The 27261-nt window shown below is 48.1% G+C and overlaps 1 protein-coding gene across 1 annotated transcript; it reads right to left on the bottom strand.

The window, feature by feature from the left end:
* Nucleotides 1-14149: 14149 nt before the first annotated feature.
* Nucleotides 14150-26995, bottom strand: TTI2 (TELO2 interacting protein 2). The gene is made up of 7 exons (XM_078864702.1): nucleotides 26736-26995; nucleotides 21897-22089; nucleotides 20232-20324; nucleotides 18884-19077; nucleotides 17412-17555; nucleotides 16266-16428; nucleotides 14150-15279 (listed from the first exon to the last, which is right to left on the bottom strand). The coding sequence occupies exons 1-7, from the start codon at nucleotides 26993-26995 to the stop codon at nucleotides 15202-15204; spliced, it is 1125 nt and encodes a 374-aa protein (XP_078720828.1). The 3' UTR covers nucleotides 14150-15201.
* Between the last annotated feature and the right edge of the window lie 266 nt (nucleotides 26996-27261).

Consider the following 27261-nt stretch of genomic DNA (forward strand, 5'->3'; position numbering starts at 1 on the left):
CAGTATATCTATTCACAGTTGTCCTGAGTATTTAAAATCAGGAACACTCTCAAATGCTCCGTACATGTAAATTACGTGGGACATTGAAAATGTTAAACAGGCAACGACCAATGTGACCTTAAGCAGAGGAGAACACACGCTGGCAGTGTGCCCCTCTCAGAGGCGTCAAGCATAAGGGAGTGCATTTGTAATGGAGCACAAACACAAATAAGAATCGGCAGCTTCATCACAGCAATACAGCGGAGTAACAGAAACATACTGCATTTCGTGGGCTTACATGTTCCCCATATTCAAAGCTTATGGGTGCTTACCCCGTGAGATGAACTCGTTAAAATTGGAGTAAACAACAATAACTGCATTCAAAAGGGCTATGTCTTACAATGACCGTAACATAAATAAAATCATCATGGGACCTCCTTTGCCAGTACCAAAATATGAGAATAGGTTTTTCCCATTTTTATCTGGCAACAAAACAGGTGTTAAGTTGTTAAAACACCAAACTGAAAACTTTTACAAGGAATCATGTCTGCATTAACCACAATGCTTGTGGTCAGAATGCAAACGCCTTTTGGCTTCCTCTGATCTAACACCGTTTGAGACGAGGCTCAAAAGAAAGCTGTCTCTGGTGTGGACCAATCAGTTTCAAAGACAATGCATATATTATCAGAGTACGTTTTTTTGTTTGCATTTTGACCACAAGTATTGTGGTTAATGCACCGCTCTCCCCTGACCCGGCCCGGAAAGCGAATTCGTAGTTACGCGATTCATCTTTTAGGGACAAGCTTCGCACTTACGCTGCGGGTTTCACAGTTACGCGCTCAAGAAAAAGACGTAACCCCATTTTTTATATAAAATGTTTGATTTGTTTTCTTTCAATATTTCTGATGGCGTCTCCGTGTCATGGCAGTGCCCAGAGTCACGTGCTGGGCACTGCCGCCGTAGCTCTGAGTAGAAGCAGACCACGGAAACGTTCAAGAAGCCCTGAAGTTACTCATTAAGTCATCTTTGTAAGTAATATTTTTAATCTTGATTACTATTACGTGTAATTAAACTCCTTACTAAGTATTTTGTTGCAATGTTATTACGTATTGCATTTATATGTATTTTGGAAATGCAGGGCTAAAATTATTAAATGTTTTATTATTCGGTAATGCATCTGCCCTTGTAACGTATGTTGAACTTCTTTCACACCATACGTAGCCAACTGTGCTAATAACATGTATATCTATGGGAAAATAGGCTTCATACAGCGCGATTTGACTTAGGCGTTGTTTTTCCGGAACGCATGTCTCGCGTTACACGAGGTTCCGTAACTAAAAGTGAATTGAATTGTTTTTGTTAAAGTGTAAATATTTGAAACTGCCTATTATTTTACCAATTCATGCGTTGTACACATTACAATTTAAACACATTGTCTCACACAATCCAACAAAGCACATCACTTTCAAATTATCAGGTGCCTCTTATCGCGATTTGTGTGGAATGTACCGCAATGGAAAAAGCGTGCACAGAGACGCAACGCCTCGATCGTGGAGCGATACTTCCCACTGCACAAGGGTGACACGAAACTGATTCGAATTACAGACCCCATTCGCTTCTTATCGCACGTGTACACATTGTTCATGAAGATAATGCAGGGCTAAAATTATTAAATGTTTTATTATTATGTTTTATTATTCGGTAATGCATCTGCCCTTGTAACGTATGTTGAACTTCTTTCACACCATACGTAGCCAACTGTGCTAATAACATGTATATCTATGGGAAAATAGGCTTCATACAGCGCGATTTGACTTAGGCGTTGTTTTTCCGGAACGCATGTCTCGCGTTACACGAGGTTCCGTAACTAAAAGTGAATTGAATTGTTTTTGTTAAAGTGTAAATATTTGAAACTGCCTATTATTTTACCAATTCATGCGTTGTACACATTACAATTTAAACACATTGTCTCACACAATCCAACAAAGCACATCACTTTCAAATTATCAGGTGCCTCTTATCGCGATTTGTGTGGAATGTACCGCAATGGAAAAAGCGTGCACAGAGACGCAACGCCTCGATCGTGGAGCGATACTTCCCACTGCACAAGGGTGACACGAAACTGATTCGAATTACAGACCCCATTCGCTTCTTATCGCACGTGTACACATTGTTCATGAAGATAATCGAGAATGGAATAATGGCAATATTAAGAGGTCAATCGACCACACGAGCAAGACGTGTTTAGGAAAGCGGTTGATGGTCAGGGTAAGAACTCTGAAGGTTGTCGTGGGCACGGTGTCAGGGTGCTTGCTCAGCACCGAGAGACGTGCTGTGGTTACAGGAGGCAATGAGAAGTCACCAGGGGTGAACAAGTAACATTGGTGTGGGCCCAACAGCCACAACAGAACAGAAGATAGTGAAATCCTAAAAACTAAACTTTTTTTATTTTACCAGGTAAGGCCCACTGAGCTATACAGCTCTTTTTGAGAAACGACCTGGCCACAAAGGATAGCTCAACGAAGTGGCTTATCATGTGGACATTTCTCGCAACCAAATACTCTAAACGCACGTTTCCAAATGCTGATGGAAAAAACGGAGGATCCGGAGAAAAGACAACGCGACCACGTGGAGAACATGCAAACTGCAGATATACAGGCGTCAGGGTCGAGATCGAATCCACGACCACTTGCATATCAGGTGAGGTAGTTAACATCTCCCCATCATGGCGCCCAAATACTATACAGAACTGCAGAGCGGGCGGACCGGTGTTGTTACAGTCACTATACATGAAGGGGGCATTTGTCGACTGGATGTTATTTGGGTGGGACGTCGATATTCCACCTTCGGTAGATTACAATAAGCTCAAGGAAGGGTGGTTCTGGTGAGGCACGGCTCTGGTAGCCTGCCAGGGGGATGCCCTCAGCGCGTTGGCAGGTTGTTGGAGTGGTGCCACGTGTACTGTGGAGTTAGAGGGAGCGACAGGAGATGATGCCTCGGCGCGGTGGTGATGCCTGTGGCCGGTAACATCATTGGGGTGGGACTGGTAAAGGAGTCGTTGGGTTAAACCGCGCGTGGTAGTGCAATTAAAGCGAGCACTACGGAGGGGAAGCTTCACGATTCCGATTCTACACAAACTTTGAACAACGACGACAAACACATAACAACAACACAGACGAGTGAAGGTCAGTGACTCTGCTTGCATGGACGCAGCAGGGCCCGCAGTGGCGCCCACACCGCCTTTGTCTCTCTTCGCGGACCTCTGGGGCCCACCACCGACTCCTGCCCCCTTCTACTCCTCGAGAGCTGCAGCCTGCAGGGTGGAGGAGGGTGGGGGAGAGTTGCAGCAGCGGCAGGACGTTGGTTGGGTCCGTTGAGTGTCGTCGATGGATGTTGGTGGACTACGGTGCGAGTTTAAAGACGGCGAGACTGGTGGCTTAGATGTCGCCTCCTCCCGGGAAGGGGGGCGAGTCTACCCTCCCTCCCCCTTTAAACCCCAATCATTGCTACTGTGATATTTACCAGGGAATATACCGTAGATGTGTTGTTATTTTTCATGGACTGGAGGACCAGTCCGCGCCTCTGTGTGTATGAAGGATTCGGTCTTTTTGGATGTCTGATGACTTGAGAATCGGCAGGCATATCCGTCGTATATACACGTTTACCAGTGCAGTGCTTACTACACGTGAGTGGGATCATTTAGGGGTCTTGCCTATTGATTGTCTCAGGCCGTCTTTTTTAGCGGGACTCCCATCTCCCATTGCAGTAGCTCAGCATACGTCGGCTTCAGCTGGAGAAGATCGCCCTCTGTAAAAGACACGCGTTAGCACATTCAGAACGGTACATTTGTACACCGGTCTAGTGGACATTTATCCATCTAACACGTGTAGCGTGGTAAAATACGCGGTGCACACTGCTGGCCGAGGGCCACCGAGGGCAGGCAGTAATTACAACTAGCTCTGGCTGTCGCCTGATTAAGCTAGTTGTAATTACTGGCGAAACGTCGTACTTAGATTGTACATGTTGTGGCTTGGCTCTCCAACACACCGGTGGGTGCTGTACTAGTGACGGATTGTCACGTTCTGTTTACGTGACAATTCGTCACTAGTTGGCTGTGTCGGGTGGTGGCGGGTTTTAACGACACATTTTTATATTTACGCGATCTAACCCCAAACACCTCTATTATGGATTTATCCGTCTACTAAGGCACTAATTCATCCTCCCAAGCCATGATTTTCACAGTTAAAGATGAGACGTCTGGCCATATCAGGCACTGAATTCATCCAAACACGAATTATCGGCAGTTTTTTTCACGGATAAGTCTTCCAGAAGTGGTCACCAGTAGTGACAGTGCCGTATTACATTCGGAAGATCTACATAAGTTCAATGGGTAAGAAGTAATTATTTAATGGCTCCTCCCCGCCAAGCCCCACCCCTTCTCCCCGCCCATGTTCGCCCCGCCCCTCCTCTCCCCACCCCGCCCCCCTGTCCCCGCCCCTCCTCTCCCCGCCCCGCCTCCCCACCCCGCCTCCCCACCCCTCTCCACGCCCCTCTTCCTGCCTCTCCTCTCCCCACCCCCCCTCTCCCCACCCCACCCCGCCTCTCCCCGCCCCAGTCCCTCCTCTCCCCGCCCTTCTTTCTCCACCCCTCCTCTCCTCGCCCGTCCTCTCTCCGCCCCTCCAATCCCAATAGAGATTCTGATTCAATCCCAGTGTACCCAATATTGTGATTGCGCAATACCATAAGGTTATTGCACAATCACGGTAAGGCGATTGGCAGTAGTAGAAGTAGTGTGCAGTATGACGGGGACAGCTTCTGCCTACATTGCCCAGAGATGTTCTTCACCGCTGACGACCGTCTGTGGTTATTGAGTCGTCTTCCCTTTCGGTTCCCCGTGGAGCCACTCCAGAACCTGTCACATACCTGTCGACCCCCTATCAGTGCCTACCTTATTACAGCCCCATTCAGACCTTATTGGTCACCCCGTGCCCTTATAAATCTCAACGTTTATCCTACAAAGTCCCATCACGAGGGAGAAACACAAACAAATAGACAAAAATATTTTTTGGCCCATATTGAAACGGTTGTATGCCGTATGGACCTGAAACTCAATTTCCCTGTACAAGAACACGGGATAAATCTTATGGGCTGACAGCTTTGCTGTCATGGTGGCTTGTGTGGTGCCACGACCGCGGAGCAACTCCGCAATTGCCGCGACTCTCTCCCACCCCCCGCACTAAACACACACCCACACGCAGCGCACCCACATATATAGTGTACTGGCGTGGGGATGCCTGGCACATCGGGTTTTAATCCGAAGGGCCCCTAGGGGGAGAGTCCCACGGTTTCCCAGTGCCAGGATTGACCGACCCCCAAAGGACAGGTTACATTGCGGTGCCCCTAAATTGGCTTAAAATTGTATGGGCGCAAAAAGAAAAGGTTCCCTGGGCCAACCACAATGATTCTAGATTTGAAGCTTTCGTGACTGCAAGGATTCATACTCTTAGTTCTTTCGGTAAAGTCACGTAGGTAAAAAATGAAATTAAAATACAAAAAACAATACAATCACGACGTTTCGGAGGCAGCACAAGCTTCCGTCTTCAGGTGAAACTGTCACAGCAAAATATCTGTATCAAGTGAAGAGAAGTCCCAAGAGGTACGACCTTATATAGTTGTTAAGGGGGGAGGAGCCAGGAAGGGCCGCGGGGGAGGAGGAGTTGTGAAGTGGTCAAGTACTGCTTTTTGTTATGCTGCTGGGTGGGTAAATTAATTAAATACGATTAAGCCGCATTTTGTTATGCTGGTGGAGAATACTGTTAAACGCTGGGGATGTTAACACTCGGTAGAGTAAAATAGTGCCTGTCAGATAAGATGGTCCAAAAATGTGTAGTTAAATCTTTTTTGCATGGTTGATAACTTCTTTCCAATGGTTACTAAGTTTGTACCCATCATCACGGTTGAAATTATGTCTGTGTTTGTATATCTGAATGGCTTCGTGTACAAACCTTTGATGGTAGCCAGAGGGTTTGCAGAGCACCTTAGTCTCGGAGAAAACAATATCATGAGAGCCCACCGCGTTGTAGCAATGATCGGCAACGGCGGAAGACTCAATTTTGCCGTGTTTCAAATCTGACTTGTGCTCGTGGACACGATCAGAGACATGACGTTTCGTTTCCCCAATGTAACAGTCACCACAGCTGCAACTCAGTTTATAGACACCAGGGTATTGCAAGTCAGGGATGACATCCTTCACAGATGGAATTAGATCACGGATTTTATGTACTGTACTGAATCGGACTTGGATCTTATGTTTGTTTAGAATTTTGGAGATCTTTTTGGTCACGCCTGCTATGTATGGTAACGTGACAGTTTTGACCTCAGAGAGGGCGCTGGCGCGGGGGGTGGCGATCACCCGATCGGCGGGCGCCCGGCGAGAGGCGCCGACGAGGAGGAGCGGGGAGTGGAGGGGGTGGACGTCGCGCCCCGCCCCCCGCTCACGGGGAGCTGGACGTCGGCCCCCACACTTGCCCTGCTCCAACCTGCCTGCTGCACACGTACCCTACTCATCACTATCTCGTGGTTTTTTTGTGATCTCGACAATTACGTTCTGGCACATACTGTTCCAAACTTCCAAGTTACTTCAACGTGGCATTCTTAGCACCTTTTGACAATAAACTTAGAATGTCAATGTGCAACCGTATTGAGGGACTTGTGTGTGTTGTCTTGGTGTGGTCTGGGACTATTTCGTTGTTTTGCTGCCTTGTCCAAGCTTGCATTTATTTCTTGACTTAAAGCTTTCGTGACTGCAGGAATTCATACTCTTTGGGTCTTTCGGTAAAGTCACGTAAATAGAAAAAATATATTTTTAAAAAATCACTTTTTTATTTTTCTATCTACGTGACTTTACCGAAAGACCCAAAGAGCTTGCATTTATTGTTAAAAAATCAGAATGTACTTATGCCATTTGTACTTACATACTTTATTTATTATTTAGTTTTCGTGACTTGCTTTCCCTTTTTCTCTATTTTGCACGCCTTTTGTTTGTTTTTATTGTAACTGTATGTTGAAGTTCTTTCACACCGTACGTAGTCAACCGTGCTAATCGGAAGAACTGCTATGCATATATTAGTGTATTACTGCCAGCTACTACAGTTACTTACTGTAGCTTTCCGACCCGCCCCTACTGAACATCTGGGAAAAAGAGCTCCTTAGCTCATCGGATTCCTCCTCCAGTCTAAAGTTACGATTCAGATTTTGAACAGCATCGAGACTCTACAAGTCAACGCCTTTCGTGAGAGACACCTCAAAGTATTTCTCAAAATAAGTGCGTGAAACCACCACAGAAGCAAACGACATTGAGCAAGAGTTTCAAAATGCAATACAAGGTAGAAAAATCGTACCATACGCATGGATTCTTTCGCAGTTTCCAACATGATTTGGCCTTGATTTAATGTTGCGATAAAGTAACAATCCGCACAATGAAAGAGTATGTCACGCGGCGCACGCCGTGCGACGTTGCGAGATGGCGTCATGCGTAATGTTGATTCAGTCGATCAATCGACTGAGTTATCATTGATCACTCGTTTGTGGTCAATAACTCGGGTCCCTTCGCACACGGCGGCCACTCTCACGTCGAGCCTCCCGAAGGTAGGAAACCCCCGACACACCGGGCACAGCGGCTGATGATTCCGACGGTCAGAATCAGAATCGTTATTTATTTTTAATCCTGGAGGAGGCATCCGATGAGCTATAAAGCCACTTTTCACAGATGTCCAGTAGGTGGCGTGTCAGCAAGTTACAAAAAACAGCACAATACTATGAGATCTCTTTTACCAGTGGCAAAATATAGTAGTAGGTTTTTACCCTTTTAAACTGGTAAAAGGGTAAAAACCTACTACTATAACAGCACAATACAAAACAAACCCGATATGAGGGCAAAATAGAGTAACGTTAAGCAGGTCACGAAAACAAATAAATACAAATAGATAAGGTATACTGTATCAGTATAAATTGCGTAAGTATATACATTCCTGCCGATTTTTCAACATTAAATGAAAGCTAGGGCAAGGCAGGAAAACAACAAAAACAAGTCCCAGACCACACCAAGAATCCTGGCTCTGGGTTTTTATCGCCAGTATTTGGGCAGCCCTTGAATCAATTTGGTCGCTTTTCTCTGGGGCGAGTCCCTCCTCATAGCAACCCGGCGTTATGATATACGTTAATTTATATTGGACTACTGTGTTGGATTGGATGCTGTATGTTTAGGTGTAGAAGAGTAGCGTATACTGGGAACAGTGGACTCGGATCACATTACTACTCACGGTTGTCCAGATTACAACACGGGTAGCATCATCTAAACCTGTGGCGCCGGAGCGACACGCGGTGGCTCTTTTAGGACTGCAGTGCGGCTCTTGAAATGAAAAATGAAAATGGCTCTTCTTGTTATTTTGGTTGCCGACCCCTGACCATGGAAGCCCAGTTCACCATGGAAGTCGTTCAGTTTACCATGGGAATCCAATTCACCATGGGAATCCAGAACAACCATGGAAGTCTAGTTCATCATGGGAGTCCAGTTCACCATGGGAATCCAGAACAACCATGGAAGTCTAATTCACCATGGGAGTCCAGTTCACTATGGAAGTCCAGTTCACCATGGGAATTTAGTTCACCAAGGGAGTCCAGTTCACCATGGGGGTCCAGTTTACCATGGGAGTCCAGTTTACCATGGAAACCCAGTCCACCATGGAAGTCCAGTTTACCATGGGGAAGGGGTTAGCAACCTGCGGCTCCGGAGCCGCATGGGGCTCATTAAGGGCCGCTTCGTGACATTATTTATTGAGGACCATCGTCTTGTATTTACCCCACAGTGCATTGCGTCTCTTGAAATATTCGAAAAAAAAAAACATAGCTCTTGTTGTTGTTTTGGTTACCAATCCCTAATATAAACTGAGGCTTCCTCACAGAAGTATTAGGAACCCTATAAAACCGTGCAGTGTGGGTAGTTTGGTCCTAAATTTTACAGAAGCAGGGATCAAACTTTCGGCAACACGAGTGTGTAAGCAACGCATCGATCGAGCAAAACTATGGGAATAACACAAATAAAACCCTCAAAATATGATTTGCCGAACTTTCAACTGTTATTCTGAACCAATATTGACACCAAAATTCTTAACTTAGAGCTAAAGTGAATATTATACCAATGTATTGTTATACATCGTGCATACAGTATGTTATTGTTAATATGTGTGCTTGTTAAATTGTATTTAAGACTGTATTGAGTATATAGAAAACATAGCCAATGAAAGCGTGAGGAATACGTCTACTCGAATGACCATCTCCAATTAACATCCCCTACATTAATACTTCGCTCACCACGAAAGCGCCCTATCACATACCTGTCAATCCCTTATCAGTGCCTACCTTAATATAGACCTTATTGGTCACCCCGTGCCCTTATAAATCTCAACGTTCATCCTACAAAGTCCCATCACAAGGGAGAAACACAAACAAATAGACAAAAACATGTTTTTTTGCCCGTATTGAAACGGCTGCGTTATGACTTACCTCGCTTCAGCTTTCCATCCAACACAGCGATGAGCAAGACGAGCAGGAGAAACACCGGGAGGAACACGAAGACCCAATAGTACCACAGGGGCAGCTCCAGCAGCGCGTCCTGGAGCCTCATGTCACCCTCAATGCCTCGATGCCTCAACGTGTCGAGCGCGCTTGTGTTTTTCTCTGGCAAGCGCAACCTTCAGTCGTGTAATGGTTACCTGCCTTCGAGGACAAAGTCCCCCGCTCCATAATCACAGTGAGCAAACACTGGCATTTATATGTCTAGAGGCAGCAGCAGCATCAGCAGCATCAGGGTAAATCATTACAAATCATTTTTTGTAAACTACTATAGCCTGCTGTCCAACTGAGTGGCAAAACTAGACAAACTCCCTCCTGAAGCCCTCTTGCCGTGGTTATCAGACCTCCAACATTGATGTTTAGCTCCTGAGCATGTTGCCGTACGCAAGAATTGAGTAATAAATGGCAGTTTCGGCTGTATTGATGTGGGATGTCTGCAGATTGATATTTGCCCAATACCGCGTAAACTGGGCTCAAGCGTAGCCATCCCAGGCCATGTAAATGATCTGTTGCTCTTCATGCACATTCTTAATGCCATCTCCAAGTTGCCAGCCTTCTCCCATCCCTCTCCACAAATCAATGCCATTGTGTCAGGTGACGCTTCTACTCAAGAATCGGCGATGCTTGTCTTGTTTGTATCAACTATCTCCTCTGTACCGATTTCCCATTTGTTGTCTTACCGTCTTCATCTTCTGCACTTTTGTACTTTGTCTCTTCTGTATTGTGTCGTGTTGTCTTGCCGATATTGCCCGTTTAATTAAAAATACCCGACTTGTTTGTAGGTGGTGCAGTTAATGCATCGGCCTTGCATCTCAGTCACCCATGGCACCTGGACTTGTCTGGTGACTTCCTGCCAGCGAGCCTTTGACACTTCACGTGGCCTCATAGTGCACCTGACCTGGCACACGCGCCGTGGTGACGTCACTGTCACTTAGAAGCGAATGGCGGGCATTGGTATTGGTTCTTGTGTATGGTCCCATGTTCACTCCCCTTTTTATTGTCTGGCCCTTGTATAAACAAAAAAAAGGGAAATTTTGAAAATCACACTTCCAAAACTCAACATTAAATAGCGTGCAAAACATCGCCACCTTGTTGCTTGCATCTCCATGCTGCCAGAAACACCATGGCTTTCTAGCACAGTAACACCATGGCGGTCTAGCACAGTACTGCACCGACAGGCGGTGGACGGGTGGCTCTGCACGTGGCCTGTAAACCAACGCTGTGGGAGGCAGCGAGGGTTGGTGTGGATCACCGCACAGATGTTGTGAAACTCTTGTGGTGCCACGACCGTGGAGCAACCCCGCAAGCGCCCCGACTCCCTCCCGGCCCCCGCACTAAACACACACCGCAGGGGGTTGCCTGGCACATCGGGTTTTCATCCGAAGAGGCCCTAGGGGGAGAGTCCCACGGTTTCCCGGTGCCAGGAGATTGGCCGACCCCCACAGGACAGGTTACATTGCGGTGCCCCTAAATTGGCTTCAAATTGTATGGGAGCAAAAAGAAAAGGTTCCCTGGGCCAACCGCAATGAGTTACTCACATTGGGGGATGACGGAGGGTGGAATATTAGGCGTAAAGAGCAAAACTGAAGGCTCAAACTACTGGGCACGGGAGAACAACAGGTAAGGGGCGAAAAGAGCAAAAAAACCCAAGGCACAAACTAAGAAAACGATGGGTGGAGGCATAACGGACGCTCCAGGTGAGGGCAGGGCATCAGTAGTAGAGTATAAAGGTGGGAGCCCCGGGACGATTGGGGCAGTTGTCTACAACCTCCGGGCCGTCCAGACCGACTCCCTGCCTGCCGTCCTGCCTCCTCGAGCCGCTCGCAGCAATCGTGTGATGCCAGCGAGTGCTGCTGCGAGGCTGTGATAGGTGAGGTTTTCGCTCGTCCCTCTCCCTCCGACTCTCACAGGGTCCGTGCGACGCCGGAAGTTCAGCTACGAGGTATATGGTAGAACGCTTGAGTGACTGGGTTCATAGGCAGAGTTACGCTCGGCTCTCCTCGTGAAACATTCCTCCGCCGGGGTGATTAGTTCAGTTGTCTGCAACCTCCGGGCCGTCACGACCCACTCCCTGCCTGCCGTCCTGCCTCTTCAAGCCACTCACAGCATCCGTGTGATGCCAGCGAGTGCTGCTGCGAGACAGTGATTGGGCAAGTCTTCTCTCGTCCTCCTCCCTCCGACTCTCTCAGCGTCTGTGGGACGCCACGAGTCCAGTTTCAAGGTACGTGTTAGGACGTTTGAGTAGCTGGGTTCATAGGCGGAGTTACGCTAGGCTCTCAACGTGATATATTCATCCTCCGGGTAATGCGTATTGGCGCCATTAATAAACTCTGGTACAGAATATCGGTGTAGTGTGATGTCTGTATGTGTGGGCAGAACCTCGGCGTAGCGTCTGTGATCTGTGTATGGCGTGTCTGCATGGAGAGACTGGGTGCCCGGCGCGTTTACACAGTAGAAATAGCGATAATGGTAAGGCATGCCCCATGGGGGGGGTAGGTGTGCATATTCATACCGCCACCGTTTATGTTGATTAGCGCTCGGCGTGTGTGGGATAACCTCGGCGGTGGTAAGCGATCGCGTGCGTGTTTACACAGCGCGCTTTACGCAGCGAGTTTACACCGCGTTTGCATTACGCTGCCGGGTCCTCCGGGGGCCGTAGCGCTGGCCGTTGGGGAAGCACGCACCTTTAGATGTTCATACAGCCGCCGTTTCTTTTCAGTTTACATTAGCATTAGCATTGCGGGCACGTGGATTAGGGCTTAGCCACAGGGAGGGGCGCGTGCTTATTCATACCGCCGCCGTCCCTTTTGGTCAGCGCCAGCTTTGTGAGGGAAAAACGCGCCTGCAGGGGCACGCACGTGCACGCCTCTGTATTCGTTTGTGTGGTGGGGTACGTGGGGGAGATAACCCCGGGCGGTGGTGAGCCAGCCGAGAGAGGGCGTTGGCACGGGGGGGGGGGCTGATCACCCCATCGGCGGGGGCCCGGCGAGAGGCGGCCGAAGAGGAGAGGGCGGAGTGGAGGGGGTGGACGTCACGTCCCGCCCGCTCACGGGGAGCAGGGAGGTGGACGTCGTCCCCCACACTCTCTTTGCGTGGGCGTCGAGGTGGTGCCATATCCTGGCTTGCCAGAAGGCAGTACAGCAAACGGGCTGATCGCCACTTGTTTCCATCTGTACGGGGATAGTGTTGCTCCCTCGCGCATGTGGATTTTTTTTCATAGTTGCTCGAGTTTCCTGCCACGTACGAAATCATCATTAATTGGCTGAAAAAAACTTTTTTTTAAATGCATGATGCTCCTGAAAATTAGTCCTAGAACTCAGTGTGACTTTTCTGGATATTGGATTGTACGTTCCACATTTGGCATGTAGTTTTTTTCCACGCTTTCCAAATAAGGTTGAGTGTTCATGCATAGCCCTGTCAATCTGTCTGCAACATAGGGGGTCATGATAACTAATAAAGACGATTCAATGCAAGTTAAATGTTAAGTCTGTTCTCCTATAATGCGCTAGTAGTTGCGTTCCTGATGAACACAGCGTGATGGAAAATCGCGTTATAAGAAATAATATAGGGTAAAGCACAGTCCGTGGTAACACGTGAGATGCGTACGCAGGCTGACCAAAGACTGAGGCACGTGGGTAGCATCTAGAAGCATCCAGCAGCATCCCGCCTTGTGTGATACTATGCCGAGGTAGCTGTACGACCGCTTATTCTTACTCATGCGAAAGTTCCATTCGCTCAATAGCATTATATCCAATATGCTTTCGCGTTATAAAAAAAAAGTGTTCCCTAATACATTAATTGCATTATATCCAAGTTGCGTTATTAAAACACGAGTTGTTCTGCCCCACGGCAGATATGGGGGTGTGCTTACACAGGAACTTCCTGATATGGTGTTGAGTTTGGTCACATAACCAGGAAGTTACGATTTAAGGTTCTCTAAGCCACGAGGAAGGGGTGTCAGCCATTACACAGAGTACAAACTGGAGGCACAATTAGCGTCTCAGTGAAGACAGGTGCATCTGTTCATTGTGGGACTTTAAGAAGCATTGTCTGTAAGTTCATTTATGTTCTTATAATACTAGGAATGCTGTTATGTTAGGATTGCCGTAATAATGCTGTAAATGCCTTTATAATGCCGTTAAATTATGATGAGGCTTAGTTAACAATGAAGCCTGCCACTTGTGAATGTTATTTATAGTTGGACAAGTCGAGCCAGACTTGTGCCCATGTAACTTTAATGCGTTCTTCAGAGCAAGGATGAAAAAGTATCTCATCCACAGTTCAGTGTTATGTTCAGCGCTGTACATTTAGGCTGCAGTATGCTGATTACACAAAGTGACCTTATTTAACACAGTAGCTTATTCTCTTGTTGTATAGCTATTCAGTGCTGATGGAGGTGCCTGCTCCATCCAGGACCTATTGTTGAGTTTCATGTTATCTAAGACAATGTTATGATGCTGCAGTGTTCATTGATTGTATTGATATTGCAAGTGTAGTGTGTGATACATTGAGGCGCACACACTAACTGGGAGGCAAGACGTTTATTACACAACCTACGGTAACACTCTGGTTCTTTAGCTAGGTGTAGCTATACTGTCGCTATGTGCGTGCGAGTTAACCCTAGCGAACGGCCAGCCAGCACACAACGCTGTCTGACAAATGATTCCCAGCTAAGGTTCAACCGACGAACGAAGAGCGAAGGGTTCCAGGACGATCCCCACAAACGAGCCCCGATCCCTGTCGGGGCTCTCCCTTTATTTCCTTGGCCGTGGCTTCGCCACGCCCTCGGCCATGCCCCCTGCTGTATCAAGACAGGGGCTCACGGCTCCCGGTCTCGTGTCCCTCAGCCTCCTAGGGAGGTTCCCAGCACTCAGCAGCACTCCCGAATTAGGGGCTGGCGCTACAGTATAGTGACAGGAAATGTCACTACACAAGTATTAACAGATGCTGTATTTTGTGCTGTGTTTTCCCATCAGTTTTACCTCGTTCTAATCATTAAATACATTGGATTCGGATGTTCACCCTGGCTCTGAAGGTTTATTGAATGCGAGGTTACCAACTTGGATAGTGGTGCAATGCAGCGCACAGCGAGGCCAAGACACGAGTTATCGAGCAGACTGTATATAGATCTGTTGCTATTCAGGAGTTTACCCTATACAAGGCAAGTTTATCAAATGGATTCCCAATACTCGGCAGTAATTAAAAAACCCCAGTGTTAAATGGTAAGCCATGTGCTGCTAGGACATTGTCTCACTTAATTTTGTAAAAACAAATGTGATATAAAAAGGGATGCATATAATCATTAACTTTTTACAAAATATGTTTATTGTAATGCTAATTTATCACAAAAACAAAAAACATCATGATAGCAGCTTGACATTATTTGGAGAAACACAATAAAATTTAGCTTGGCTCCATGGTGATATGGAAGGTATCGGCCTTGTCATCTCTGCGTTCGCCTCAATAGAGTACGATCTGATCAGCACACACATTTTCACCGCCTCGTTTGCCAATAGTGCCTGAAGGCTATTGATATATTAATATCACTGTCGGTATGACCTTGTAATAACAGCAGCACTCTGCACACGTTCACTCGCTAAACACCGTTGTAACGCAGTGCAGGACACCAGGGTTGTCAGAAGCCTTCTTTACATCCCTCAGCAAAGCCTAAACAAAACAAGTACATTGGAGTCAGCGGTGGAAATTACACATTCCCATGATAGAGGCCAGTAAGTCTCCCCACAAACACTGCCAACACTTTGCTGCTGCTGACGATAGTATTAATGATAATATGCAGATTCTACTGCTTTTGAAGATGCCGATGCATCTGCTGCAGTGTGTGTGTGAATGTGTGTGGATGCAAAGATGTGTGTCATGCTGGTCTTCGTAGGTGCTTGCTAACAGCACTTGCACCAACAGTCTGTTAAGGCTATACGGTGAGGGAAATGGTGATGGAGTGGGTAGGGCTCTGAAATGTGCCAAGTCATCCGAGTTCAATTCGTGGCTCGAAATTATATCAGTGGCAAGTGACATCTGAACCAGTTCTGGGTCTCTCTTAGGATGACTTAGCTTTACGCGAGTACCTGGAAGTGGTGTGTAATGTCACCACTGGAGAGACAAAGGTGGCTGGGTATGGTACTGTCCACACCACCTGCTTGTGCACTGTACCTGGCTTAATAAGTGTATCCTAACAGCACTTTTTTTCCAGTGTATATGACTATCAAGGGGGTGTTTATTTGTTATGCTTCTATCATTATGATCATCACCACAACTCTATCCACTACTGGATGAAGGATGCTCCAACATCGCCGCAATTCCTCAATTCTGCAATACCAAAATCCGAAGTAGTCCTTCCCATGAACCGATTCGATTGCTCCATCTCCGCGGTGTTTGTCCCCCCGTGCACATTCGCTCATTTGCATCTGGCTATTGTTCCATCGCCCGAGTCCACAATTCTCGAGTCAGTGCGATGCATCTAGTTCGTGGTCATCATCTTATTCACGTGCCCCTCGTGATATGTCTCAGCATGGCCGTGTGTCGTTGTGTTTGTGCGGATACCGTACGGGAGGTGGACATTATTTTAAATGTGAAGCAGTCCTCAGATATGCATTTAGCATGACACTGTTGGGGCCGTGCGGCCTCGTGGGCCCTACCTGCACCTGTCCACCACAACAGCGGTCGAGTGAGACGAGGCAATCGGCCGTGTCAGTGAGCAGCGCGCGCTGCACGCTGCCGTGTACCGTCGTCCGTTCGGCTGAGATGTCGTACGCAAACCGCAGTAGCAGCTTCACCAGGAAACCGCATCGCGCCGCCATCCTAGACAAACGGCGTTCGGGAAAAAAGCGGGACCACCAAACAATCTCCGTGTCACGCGCATGACTGGCTATGCGCTGCACTTGGCCGAGTTGGGACTGCGCACGAGCGACCTCTTCCACAAGTGGGGGATGACGGAGGTCTCCTCATTGTGGCTGGCGAAGTGCAATCTATCACTCACATTAGACTTGTGTAAAAGTAGATATTAGTTTTTGCATTTTATAGGGAGCACTACATTAAAGTTCACTCCTGAGCAGTGAAAATTTCAAAGCTCCCGTATGCAAATAGAGTATAAAATGGAAAGTTTAAATATTGATTGGGAGTCGAGGGCAAATTGGTAATCATAGCACCCGAGAAATGAACGTGTATGTGTGTAGCGACTTATGGGGAGCAGTAATGTAGTGGTTAGAACGCTGCGCTACGAACCCGACGATTCGAGTTCGATTCCTGCTCACGACCACGAACACCAGTGACGATTATCAGAACCGGTCATGCCCTAGGTCGACTCAGCCTCAAATGAGTTCTTGGTGATGTGAATAAACACCGCCACTGGGGAGACAAAGGTGGTTGGGTGTGGTGCTGGTCACCCACCCCCTCGTGTACCGTGCCGACCTTAACAGATGCTCGCGGACAGCACTTGCCCCAACAGTCTGTTAAGGCTATATGGGGGATCTTTGTCTTTGTGGCGATATGTGGGGAGCAGTAGTACCGCGGTTAGCACGCTGCACTACAAACCTGATGACGCAAGTTCGATTCCCACTCACGGCCAACACCGGTGACGATTATCTGAACCAGTCCTGGGGCCTGACCTAGGTCGACTCAGCCTCAAATGAGTATCTGGTGCGATGTATAAGAACATCGCCACTGGGGAGACAAAGGCGGTCGGCCGTGGTGGTGGCCACCCACCCCCTCATGTACCGTGCCGGCACTTGCCCCAACAGTCTGCTAAGGCTGTACGAGAGATGTTTAGCTTTGTAGCAACTTACCGAGGCCACGCGCAGCTGATGAGGCTCTTGAGGGCAAGGAGGATGTAGGCTCGGGCCTCCTCCTTAGGGCCGTCGCTCACCTCCAGGAAGGCGCCCACAACACCCAGCAGCTGCTTCATGTGTCGCACGATGAGAATGCCCAACCTGACCGGTGTGCGCACACACACGAGTTCACTTGTGCCACCTTCAGTGTTTCCATAATACTTGCCTGTTCTACGGAAATACGTATTTTCATAATGAGAATTGTATATAGCGTGATTAATGTATTAGGGAACACATTTTCTATAATGCGGGATGCGAATTGGATAGAACCCGATTGAGTGAACGGAACTACGTCACGCGAGTAGGAATAAGCGGTCGTACGGCTGTCTCGGTGTAGCATTGTACAAGGCAGTGGGATGCTGCTGGATGCTTCTAGACGCTACCCACGCGCCTGAGTCTTTGTTCAGCCTGCGTACACATCTTGTGTGTTATGGCAGACTGTGCTTTAACCTTATATTGTATATTCTTTATTATAACGCGATTTACCATAACGCGGTGTTCTTCAGGAACGCAACTACCGCGTTTTAGGAGAACAAGACCGTATTGGAAAGGGCAATTTCAAATTTGGTTTAGGTTTAGCAAATCAGTCAACATTTTATGAAGTTACAATTGAGGCATGTCGAGTAAAATTACGATATTCTGCTATTTTGTCAAATTGCGACTCTAACAAACTCTTCATTAAGAAAACTTGTTCCAACATTCATCTTGAATCCAACATTGCAGACTTATTAAATCATGACTTCCATAATTTCCTGTAATTCATTTCTATTGGTTGTTTAATGACTATGATGTCGGCTACCCCGTGGAGGGTTAACACTTTCTCCACGTATGTTACCAATCCACTTTACAGAATGTACTGCATCGACACCTCAACCTGCCACCAAACTTAGGGAAATTAATTTGTGCTATGCCAGGGGGATCTCGCAACCCACAACTAGGAACCTCTGGAGCCCCCCACATTTACACGAGTCCCACCGATGACGTTTGCCCATCACCCACGCGATTTGGAAGGCACATTGTGTAAAAAGCTGCAGACACATCGGACATGACCAGCAAAATGAAGGAGACCTGATGCAGGCAGTGATGAGAAAGAAACTGCAACTATTTGGACAGATGGACAATAACAGGAAAATTTAAAGTGTGTTATTCGGAAAAATGGAAGGAACAGGAAAGAGAAGACCTCATAGAGAATGGCTTGACGACGACGACATAGGAGATCGGTGCTGAGCATATTAGCACAAGACAGAGGAAAGTGGAAACAATTGACGAAATATGCATTAGACACCTACGGGCTATCTGCCCATGCATCGTGATTTGATGATGTCAATGGGAATATGCTCTAATCCTACCAAAATTGACACACAGTGCTGGTATATGCTATATGTGTGAGAGTGATATCGGATCGGCGCACATGCGTACCACACACACACCTGTCAATGTAGACAGGAAGCACTTCAGCATAAACACGCCGGAGGGACAGTCTGTCCTCCATCTCCATGTGGGAGAGAGTGAGCAGCAGCACCTTGCTGGTGAGCGCCATGGGATTGGCTTTACCAGGACTCGCATTGGCCAGGTACGGTCCTTCCAGCACCGGCAGCAGAATCAGCAAACACCTGTGCACAGCCTGCATTGACACAGTACAAAGTCAAAGATCCCCCGCATCGCCTGAACAGACTGCTGGGGCAAGTGCCATTAGCGAGCACCTATGAAGACCTGCACGGCACACGAGAGGGCGGGTGGCCAACGCCACACCTGGCTGCCTTTGTTTCCCCAGTGGCGATGTTACACATCACACTAGGTACCCATTTGAGGCTGAGTCGACCTAGGGGAGGCCCATGACTGGTTCAGATATTCGTCACTGGTGTTGACCGTGAGCAAGGACCGAATTCGGGATGCCAGGTTCTTAGCGCATGACACAGTGCAATCACATCAGCAAAGTCACAAATATGTTAACTGTGTTTATTACCACCACTGCCTTATAAATAAAAAAATAAAAAAGTTAATTTTCATGAAAGCAGAATTAGAGGGAAGCCAAATGATTATGTATTGCGTATTGAAGTCCGCTTGTATTGTGAAGTAAAAAAAAACCGGAATACATTTAACGAATATCCCAATGATAGCTTGATACCAGTTGAATGACGAGAAATCCTCAGTGTGCCTGAATATGGCTGTCTGAGCATTAACAATGGACAGCTTTCAATGAGATGAACAGACAATGGCTTGAACAGACCACAATAGGCCAGATGCATGCACGGAGGGGGTGTAAAAACGTAGCATACAATACACACTGCCAGAATTTTAGCTGCACTGATCACGTATGTGTATGTTGAACTTCTTTCACACCATACATATCCAATCGTGCTTATCCGAGGTGTAGGGTAAGGACAACACGCTAAACACAAAAAAGAAGTTCTAAAGAAATTTAATAAGATTTAAAAGTGGATAGCTGCAGTGGCTTCCTAATATTAGAAGCAAGAGCGTTCCAGACAGCAGCAGAAGCGCATCTGAAAGCATGCGATGCAGTGATTGTCGTTGTTCGATGGTTAGCCAAAAGCCGCTGCTTCGAGGATGACCGGAGGGGAATAATTTTCATTCTGGAAACACCGTGTTTGTAATATCTGCATGCTCAATCACCTTCTGCCTGCAATTCTCTGAGAGTTTGTGGACAATAGGATGATACGGTAGATTGAAAGAGTACGTTTCAACAAAAAATGAGTAGCATCTCCCGATGAAAGAAGCTGAAGTAATAATTGTGTCACCATCCACCGAGTCCTGTACCTGCACAAGCTCGTGTTCCCTGGAGTAGAGGTGACGGTACAGCGCATGGTAGATCACCTGGGCTTGATTGTGGCATCTCAATTCTGCTGCCGGCTACTTAAGCAAAAACAGAATGTTAGTCACACGTGAATAATTACAACAACAATTTGAATGATGGTAAAAATGATAAATATTCATAAAATGAACTGAATCATCCACAATTTCAACATTTAATTCTTAACATCACATGATTTATGAGCAGCGAAAACGTATAGCAATTTATTTATCGGCAATTTTCTAAACTTCCTGTACAGCGGTACAGCGGATTAATTAGAGGACTTCTCATTCTGGAAAAAACCCTCTTAAATGATGTCTTCTGAAAAAATCGATAGCATTTGGGAATCTGGACCAATCAATCAGAGGTGCTCTGAAGTAAAACATTACTAGACCTGCTACCCTTGTCTGAAATTGGAAAGGGTTACTCACCATCCACATTAATAGGAAGAAATGTGAATAATAATTATACTGTAATCTGAATATTTGCATCAATATGGTATTTATATGCTTCGACATCTCAAAGCATCACATCCCATCTCAACCAGTGGCGGCACGTGAATCAGCACTGGCTTGAAAGTGGGCATTCACCTGCAATAACTGCAATCCCAGTTTAGTAGCTTGCAGGTCATTTCTCTAAATGTGGACCATAGTATTTACTGTGAAACATATGGCGTAAGAAAGTATGGTTATTAAACAGAATTAATCAGAATGTATGATTATTACACTATTAATCAGGGCGGCATACTGGATTCGAACCGTGATTCTCTGCACATGGTGGCGAGATATTAACTACCTCAACTGGTATACGTGGGTTCGATCCTGACCCTGACGCCTGCTGTATATTTGTAGTTTGCATGTTCTCCCCATGGTCGCGTGGATTTTTCTCCGGGTTCTCTGGTTTTTCCCCACATTTAGAAACACGCGTTTAGAGAATTTGGCTGCAATAAATTGCCATACGATAAGCCACTTCGTTGAGCTATCATTTGTAGCCAGGTCACTTCTGAAAAACAGCTATATAGTTCAGTGAGCCTTACGCGGTAAAATAAATATAGTTTATAGTTTTATAGTTTATAACTTGCTATATGTTATTTTTCATTTTACTTCATTGTAAAGTATCTGAAAACAAAATATTCAGAATTTTTCACGATAGAAATCAAATCTGTTTATGCAGGTTGCGGATAAACTGTTTGGGAAAAAAAGAGTCTGCTATACCACGCTCATTCAGACCTTCAGACCTTTTGCGTGCTGCTTCTATTATTACCTCCGACTCAAGTGACTGCGTACTGTAAGGTACCATAAAAACAGAGGACATCCGATGCGTTCACCCATATCTTAGGTAAGCAATGTTTATATAGCCTCATTGACGAGTGTTTTGTTGCATCATTAATGTTTTTTTTGTTCGGGCAATCCCTGTACATTCAACCGATGATCGCGCGGAATTACCCAGGTGATGTGTAACATTGCTGACTTAATATGGCAAATATTAGGACGTCAAAAACTCCTCGCCTCCACAGTCCTAGATTTCAGGCCGCGTGCGTAGCCACCAGCGCCCGGCTTAAACCGGTGCGGTGGCGAAACCGTCCACCATTCCTCAAGCGGTTTTGTTTCCTCGCGGTTGGGGATGCTCACCGTATTCAGAACGACGTGGTGAAGGCAGCGCACGCCCAGCAGCTGGTTCTCCAGCTCGAAGTCATCGGAGAAAAGCAGCGCGGGGGGCAGCAGCGCCTCCCTCACGAGTGCCGCGCCCACGTGTGGCCTCGCCACCTGCAGCAGGAGCCTCACGAACTCGCACTTCGCGCTCTCATTCTCCTTCCAGTTGTCCCTGGTAAGATGGATGAAGCATGACAAACAAGGTCACGTGTAAATAACGCACCAACTCAAAACATTACGTCCCATCAAATTTAGCACACAGTGTAAAGTCATGACCCTGTGCCACCGAGCTCTCTATCAAGGTCTCCACCCATGCCTCTCCACACTTCTCACTCTACCAACCACTGCAGACCACTGCGGTGTCCTGTGGCGTACGTCCAATAATCTGCTGATTGTAACCTGAAACAGGACTGTCCTGGCTGAGAAACTTTTTCTCCGTGGCTACACCGATCATTTGGAACTCTCCGACTGAACATACGCAGCCTCACAGTACCATTCAACTTCAAGTAGCAACTCAAGGCTCTCGCCTGTTCAGACTCTCACCCCTTCAGACTCTCCCCGCTTCAGACTCTCACCCCTTCAAACTCTCACCCCTTCAGACTCTCACCCCTTCAGACTCTCACCCTTCAGACTCTCACCCCTTCAGACTCTCACCCCTCCAGCCTCTCACCCCTCCAGACTCTCACCCTTCAGACGCTCACCCTTCAGACTCTCACCTCTTCAGACTCTCACCCCTTCAGACTCTCACCCCTTCAGACTCTCACCTCTTCAGACTCTCACCCCTTCAGACTCACACCCCTTCAGACTCTCACCCCTTCAGACTCTCACCTCTTCAGACACTCACCTCTTCAGACCCTCACCCTTCAGACTCTCACCCTTCAGACTCTCACCCCTTCAGACCCTCACCTCTTCAGACTCTCACCTCTTCAGACTCTCACCCCTTCAGACTCTCACCCCTTCAGACTCTCACCTCTTCAGACTCTCACCCCTTCAGACTCACACCCCTTCAGACTCTCACCCCTTCAGACTCTCACCTCTTCAGACACTCACCTCTTCAGACCCTCACCCATTCAGACTCTCACCCCTTCAGACCCTCACCCCTTCAGACTCTCACCCCTTCAGACTCTCACCTCTTCAGACTCTCACCCCTTCAGACTCACACCACTTCAGACTCTCACCCCTTCAGACTCTCACCTCTTCAGACACTCACCTCTTCAGACCCTCACCCTTCAGACTCTCACCCTTCAGACTCTCACCCCTTCAGACCCTCACCTCTTCAGACTCTCACCCCTTCAGACTCTCACCCCTTCAGACTCTCACCTCTTCAGACTCTCACCCCTTCAGACTCACACCCCTTCAGACTCTCACCCCTTCAGACTCTCACCTCTTCAGACACTCACCTCTTCAGACCCTCACCCATTCAGACTCTCACCCCTTCAGACCCTCACCCCTTCAGACTCTCACCCCTTCAGACTCTCACCCCTTCAGACTCTCACCCCTTCAGACCCTCACCCCTTCAGACTCTCACCCTTCAGACTCTCACCCCCCTTCAGACTCTCGCCCCTCCAGACTCTCGCCCCTTCAGACTCTCACCCCCTTCAGACTCTCACCCCCTTCAGACTCTCACCCCTCCAGACTCTCACCCCTTCAAACTCTCACCCCTTCAGACTCTCACCCCTTCAGACTCTCACCCTTCAGACTCTCACCCCTTCAGACTCTCACCCCTCCAGACTCTCACCCACCCAGACTCTCACCCTTCAGACTCTCACCCCTTCAGACCCTCACCTCTTCAGACTCTCACCTCTTCAGACTCTCACCCATTCAGACTCTCACCCCTTCAGACTCTCACCTCTTCAGACTCTCACCCCTTCAGACTCTCACCCCTCAGACTCACACCCCTTCAGACTCTCACCCCTTCAGACTCTCACCCCTTCAGACCCTCACCTCTTCAGACTCTCACCCCTTCAGACTCTCACCCTTCAGACTCTCACCCCTTCAGACTCTCACTCCTTCAAACTCTCACCCCTTCAGACTCTCACCCCTTCAGACTCTCACCCTTCAGACTCTCACCCCTTCAGACTCTCACCCCTCCAGACTCTCACCCTTCAGACTCTCACCCCTTCAGACCCTCACCTCTTCAGACTCTCACCTCTTCAGACTCTCACCCCTTCAGACTCTCACCCCTTCCGACTCTCACCTCTTCAGACTCTCACCCCTTCAGACTCACACCCCTTCAGACTCTCACCCCTTCAGACTCTCACCTCTTCAGACACTCACCTCTTCAGACCCTCACCCATTCAGACTCTCACCCCTTCAGACCCTCACCCCTTCAGACTCTCACCCCTTCAGACTCTCACCCCTTCAGACTCTCACCCCTTCAGACTCTCACCCCCTTCAGACTCTCATCCCCTTCAGACTCTCACCCCCTTCAGACTCTCACCCCTTCAGACTCTCACCCCTTCAGACTCTCACCCATTCAGACTCTTACCCCTTCAGACTCTCACCCCTTCAGACTCTCACCCCTTCAGACTCTCACCCCTTCAGACTCTCACCTCTTCAGACTCTCACCCCTCCAGACTCTCACCCCTTCAGACCCTCACCCCTTCAGACTCTCATCCTTCAGACTCTCATCCCCCTTCAGACTTTCGCCCCTCCAGACACTCGCCCCTTCAGACTCTCACCCCCTTCAGACTCTCACCCCCTTCAGACTCTCACCCCTCCAGACTCTCACCCCTTCAGACTCTCACCCCTTCAGACTCTCACCCTTCAGACTCTCACCCCTTCAGACTCTCACTCCTCCAGACTCTCACCCACCCAGACTCTCACCCTTCAGACTCTGACCCCTTCAGACTCTCGCCCCTTCAGACTCTCACCCCTTCAGACTCTCACCTCTTCAGGCTTTAACCTCTTCAGGCTCTCACGTACGAGGGACTTGACAGCCATCGCTCCGCGCCTCTGAGTTCTCGATTGAATATTGCGTCCGACACGCAAAATTTGTGCGCATTATAAATCGTTCATAATCAACGATTTTTGGGTTTAGATCGCGTTATTTATAAATGTGTCGTAACCCTCCACCACCCGACACGGCCAATCAGTAAAAAAAAGTGTCACGTTGACAAAAGACAAATAGTTCACTGCTTTAGCCCACCGGTGTGTTGAAGCGTGAAACCACAACATTTACAATTTGAGTACGACGTTTCGCTGGTAATTGCATCCAGCATCATCGGGCAATTCGCCAGAATGGTGAGGCTCTGCTGTGTCTCCCGTTCTTATATAGAGCAGCAGCAGGGTGACGTCATCATTAACTCATCAGGTGCAAAGATTTGAGGGGGGGGGTTATTGTAATTATATACTTGATTAGTAATAAGGCTATTGTTACGATGCGAGTTGTAGATTAGTAATCATTTGGAATGTGTTCTATTGTGATTATGCTACATTAATAATCAGTTAGTGCTTGTTTCCCTTATAAGGAATTGTAATGCATCTTATTTAATAATACGCTTCCAGGCCGCACTAAGCCTGTAGTGTTATAATATAAAACTCAAGAAGTACTGAAACCTCTAGGATCTGGACTTGAGTATGCCAGCATTTGGAAGGAGCCGTAATCGCTACCAGAAATAAAGAATAAACCTCCGACCGGGAAACAGCAGGTCAATGAAGTTATTTTTGCATATGATGGCAATATGTTCAGGAGTTAAATGCCAATGTCGAGGTCTGATAGCAGCCACGAGAGGGCTTTAGCAGAGTTGGTGTAGTTTTGCTGTTCATCCTCCGTTGATGGAGCACAGACAACAGTTGTTTACAATTTGGTCCATAATTTGGACGAAGCTTTATCTTCTCAGCCACAGTTATGCCCTCCCTTCTCTATGCTTGCAAAACGTGGAGCCTTCTTAAGGAAAATCTGCACCAGGTTGAAATATTCAGGCTAGCTTGCCTACGATCCATCTTGGGTTTAACCAGACTGGGTTGTGTGATTTCACAGGTCCTTGAAGAATCTGGACACAGTCCCATCAGTGAGCTCCGGCAAATGAGGCTGCGTTGGCTGGGTCATGTAGCCCGCATCCCCAGCCCCCGCATGCCCAGCCCCCGCATGCCCAGCCAACTTATGTTCGGCCGGACGGATGGGGCTAAACGGGCATGGTACGGGCTAGAGAAAAGATGGATTGATGTGGCCCAGGTGTGTATGTATATATCTTGAATTTCTTTCGCACCCTAAGTAGCTAGCGATGGTAATCGAACGTGCGGGGAAATGACTGTCCAAGGAGGTGCGCTGTGTGTTTATGGTAATTCGCACGGAGGTTGTCAATATTGCAATGGAGAGCGGTGACGCTACAAACCCGGCAACCCGAGTTCGCGCTCACGACCAACACCAGTGATGATTATCTGAACTGGACCTCCCTTAGGTCGACTCAGTCTCAAATGAGTACCTGGTGCGGTGTGTAAAACATCGCGACCAAGGAGACAAAGGCGGCCGGGCGTGGTGCTGTTCACCCACCCCCTCGTGTGCCGCTGTGACGGCCTTCATAGGTGCTGCTCGCTAACAGCACTTGCCCCAAAAGCCTGTAACGACTACACGAGGGATATTTGTCTTCGTCAACACTGCAATGTACACTACATTGCAGACTTCACTCTATTGTATGGAATTTCGCAGTTGGGTCAACACTGCCTCCGTGAATCCGCAGAGACGGTGCAAGGTCGAGCACCGTAGCCTCTCTCACTTGTTCAGTGACGTTACAACACAGCGCTTGCTTGTGCCAGGCTAGGTACACATTGTGGTCACTTGAGGTGTTGGAGGCGCGCTGCCACCCCCCGCGTTACCTGCGAAGCGAGTCTCTGAGGCGGCAGATCTTGCCCTGCGTTGACGCCTGGGGCCCTGAGACTCCCAAGGCCGCGGTGCGGAGCCTCAGACCCGGCTCCCCTGCATCCCCCGTGCCACACTTGCCCCCCGGGTCCTCCGTGCACCCCACACCCCCCGTGCTCCCCACACCCCCCGTGCCCCCCTCACTCCCCTCACCCCCCACATCTCCGGCCCCCCACTCTGGCCCCGCTCCACGTTGCTCGCCAATGGGAGCCGCCATCGCGTGACGTCACTCCACGACGGCGCGCGCATGCGCAGTGCGCGTTGGGCGACACTTGCGAGGCGCTGTAAAACAAAATAATCCCCCCTCCTCCTCCCCGGATCTGCGACCGAATCACCCATCGTGCAGAGGCATTCGCTGATCGGTGACTTTCGTCGGCCGTCCGATTTTGTTCGCATTTGTTGTTGTTGACAACGCATCGCATCTTCACGTCACGGAAAGCGTCGGTGGCGAATAGCGGCCGTTGCCATGGGCGTGTTACGTGG

Source organism: Lampetra fluviatilis, chromosome 2 (assembly GCF_964198595.1).
Source record: "Lampetra fluviatilis chromosome 2, kcLamFluv1.1, whole genome shotgun sequence".
Taxonomy (NCBI): Eukaryota; Metazoa; Chordata; class Hyperoartia; order Petromyzontiformes; family Petromyzontidae; genus Lampetra; species Lampetra fluviatilis.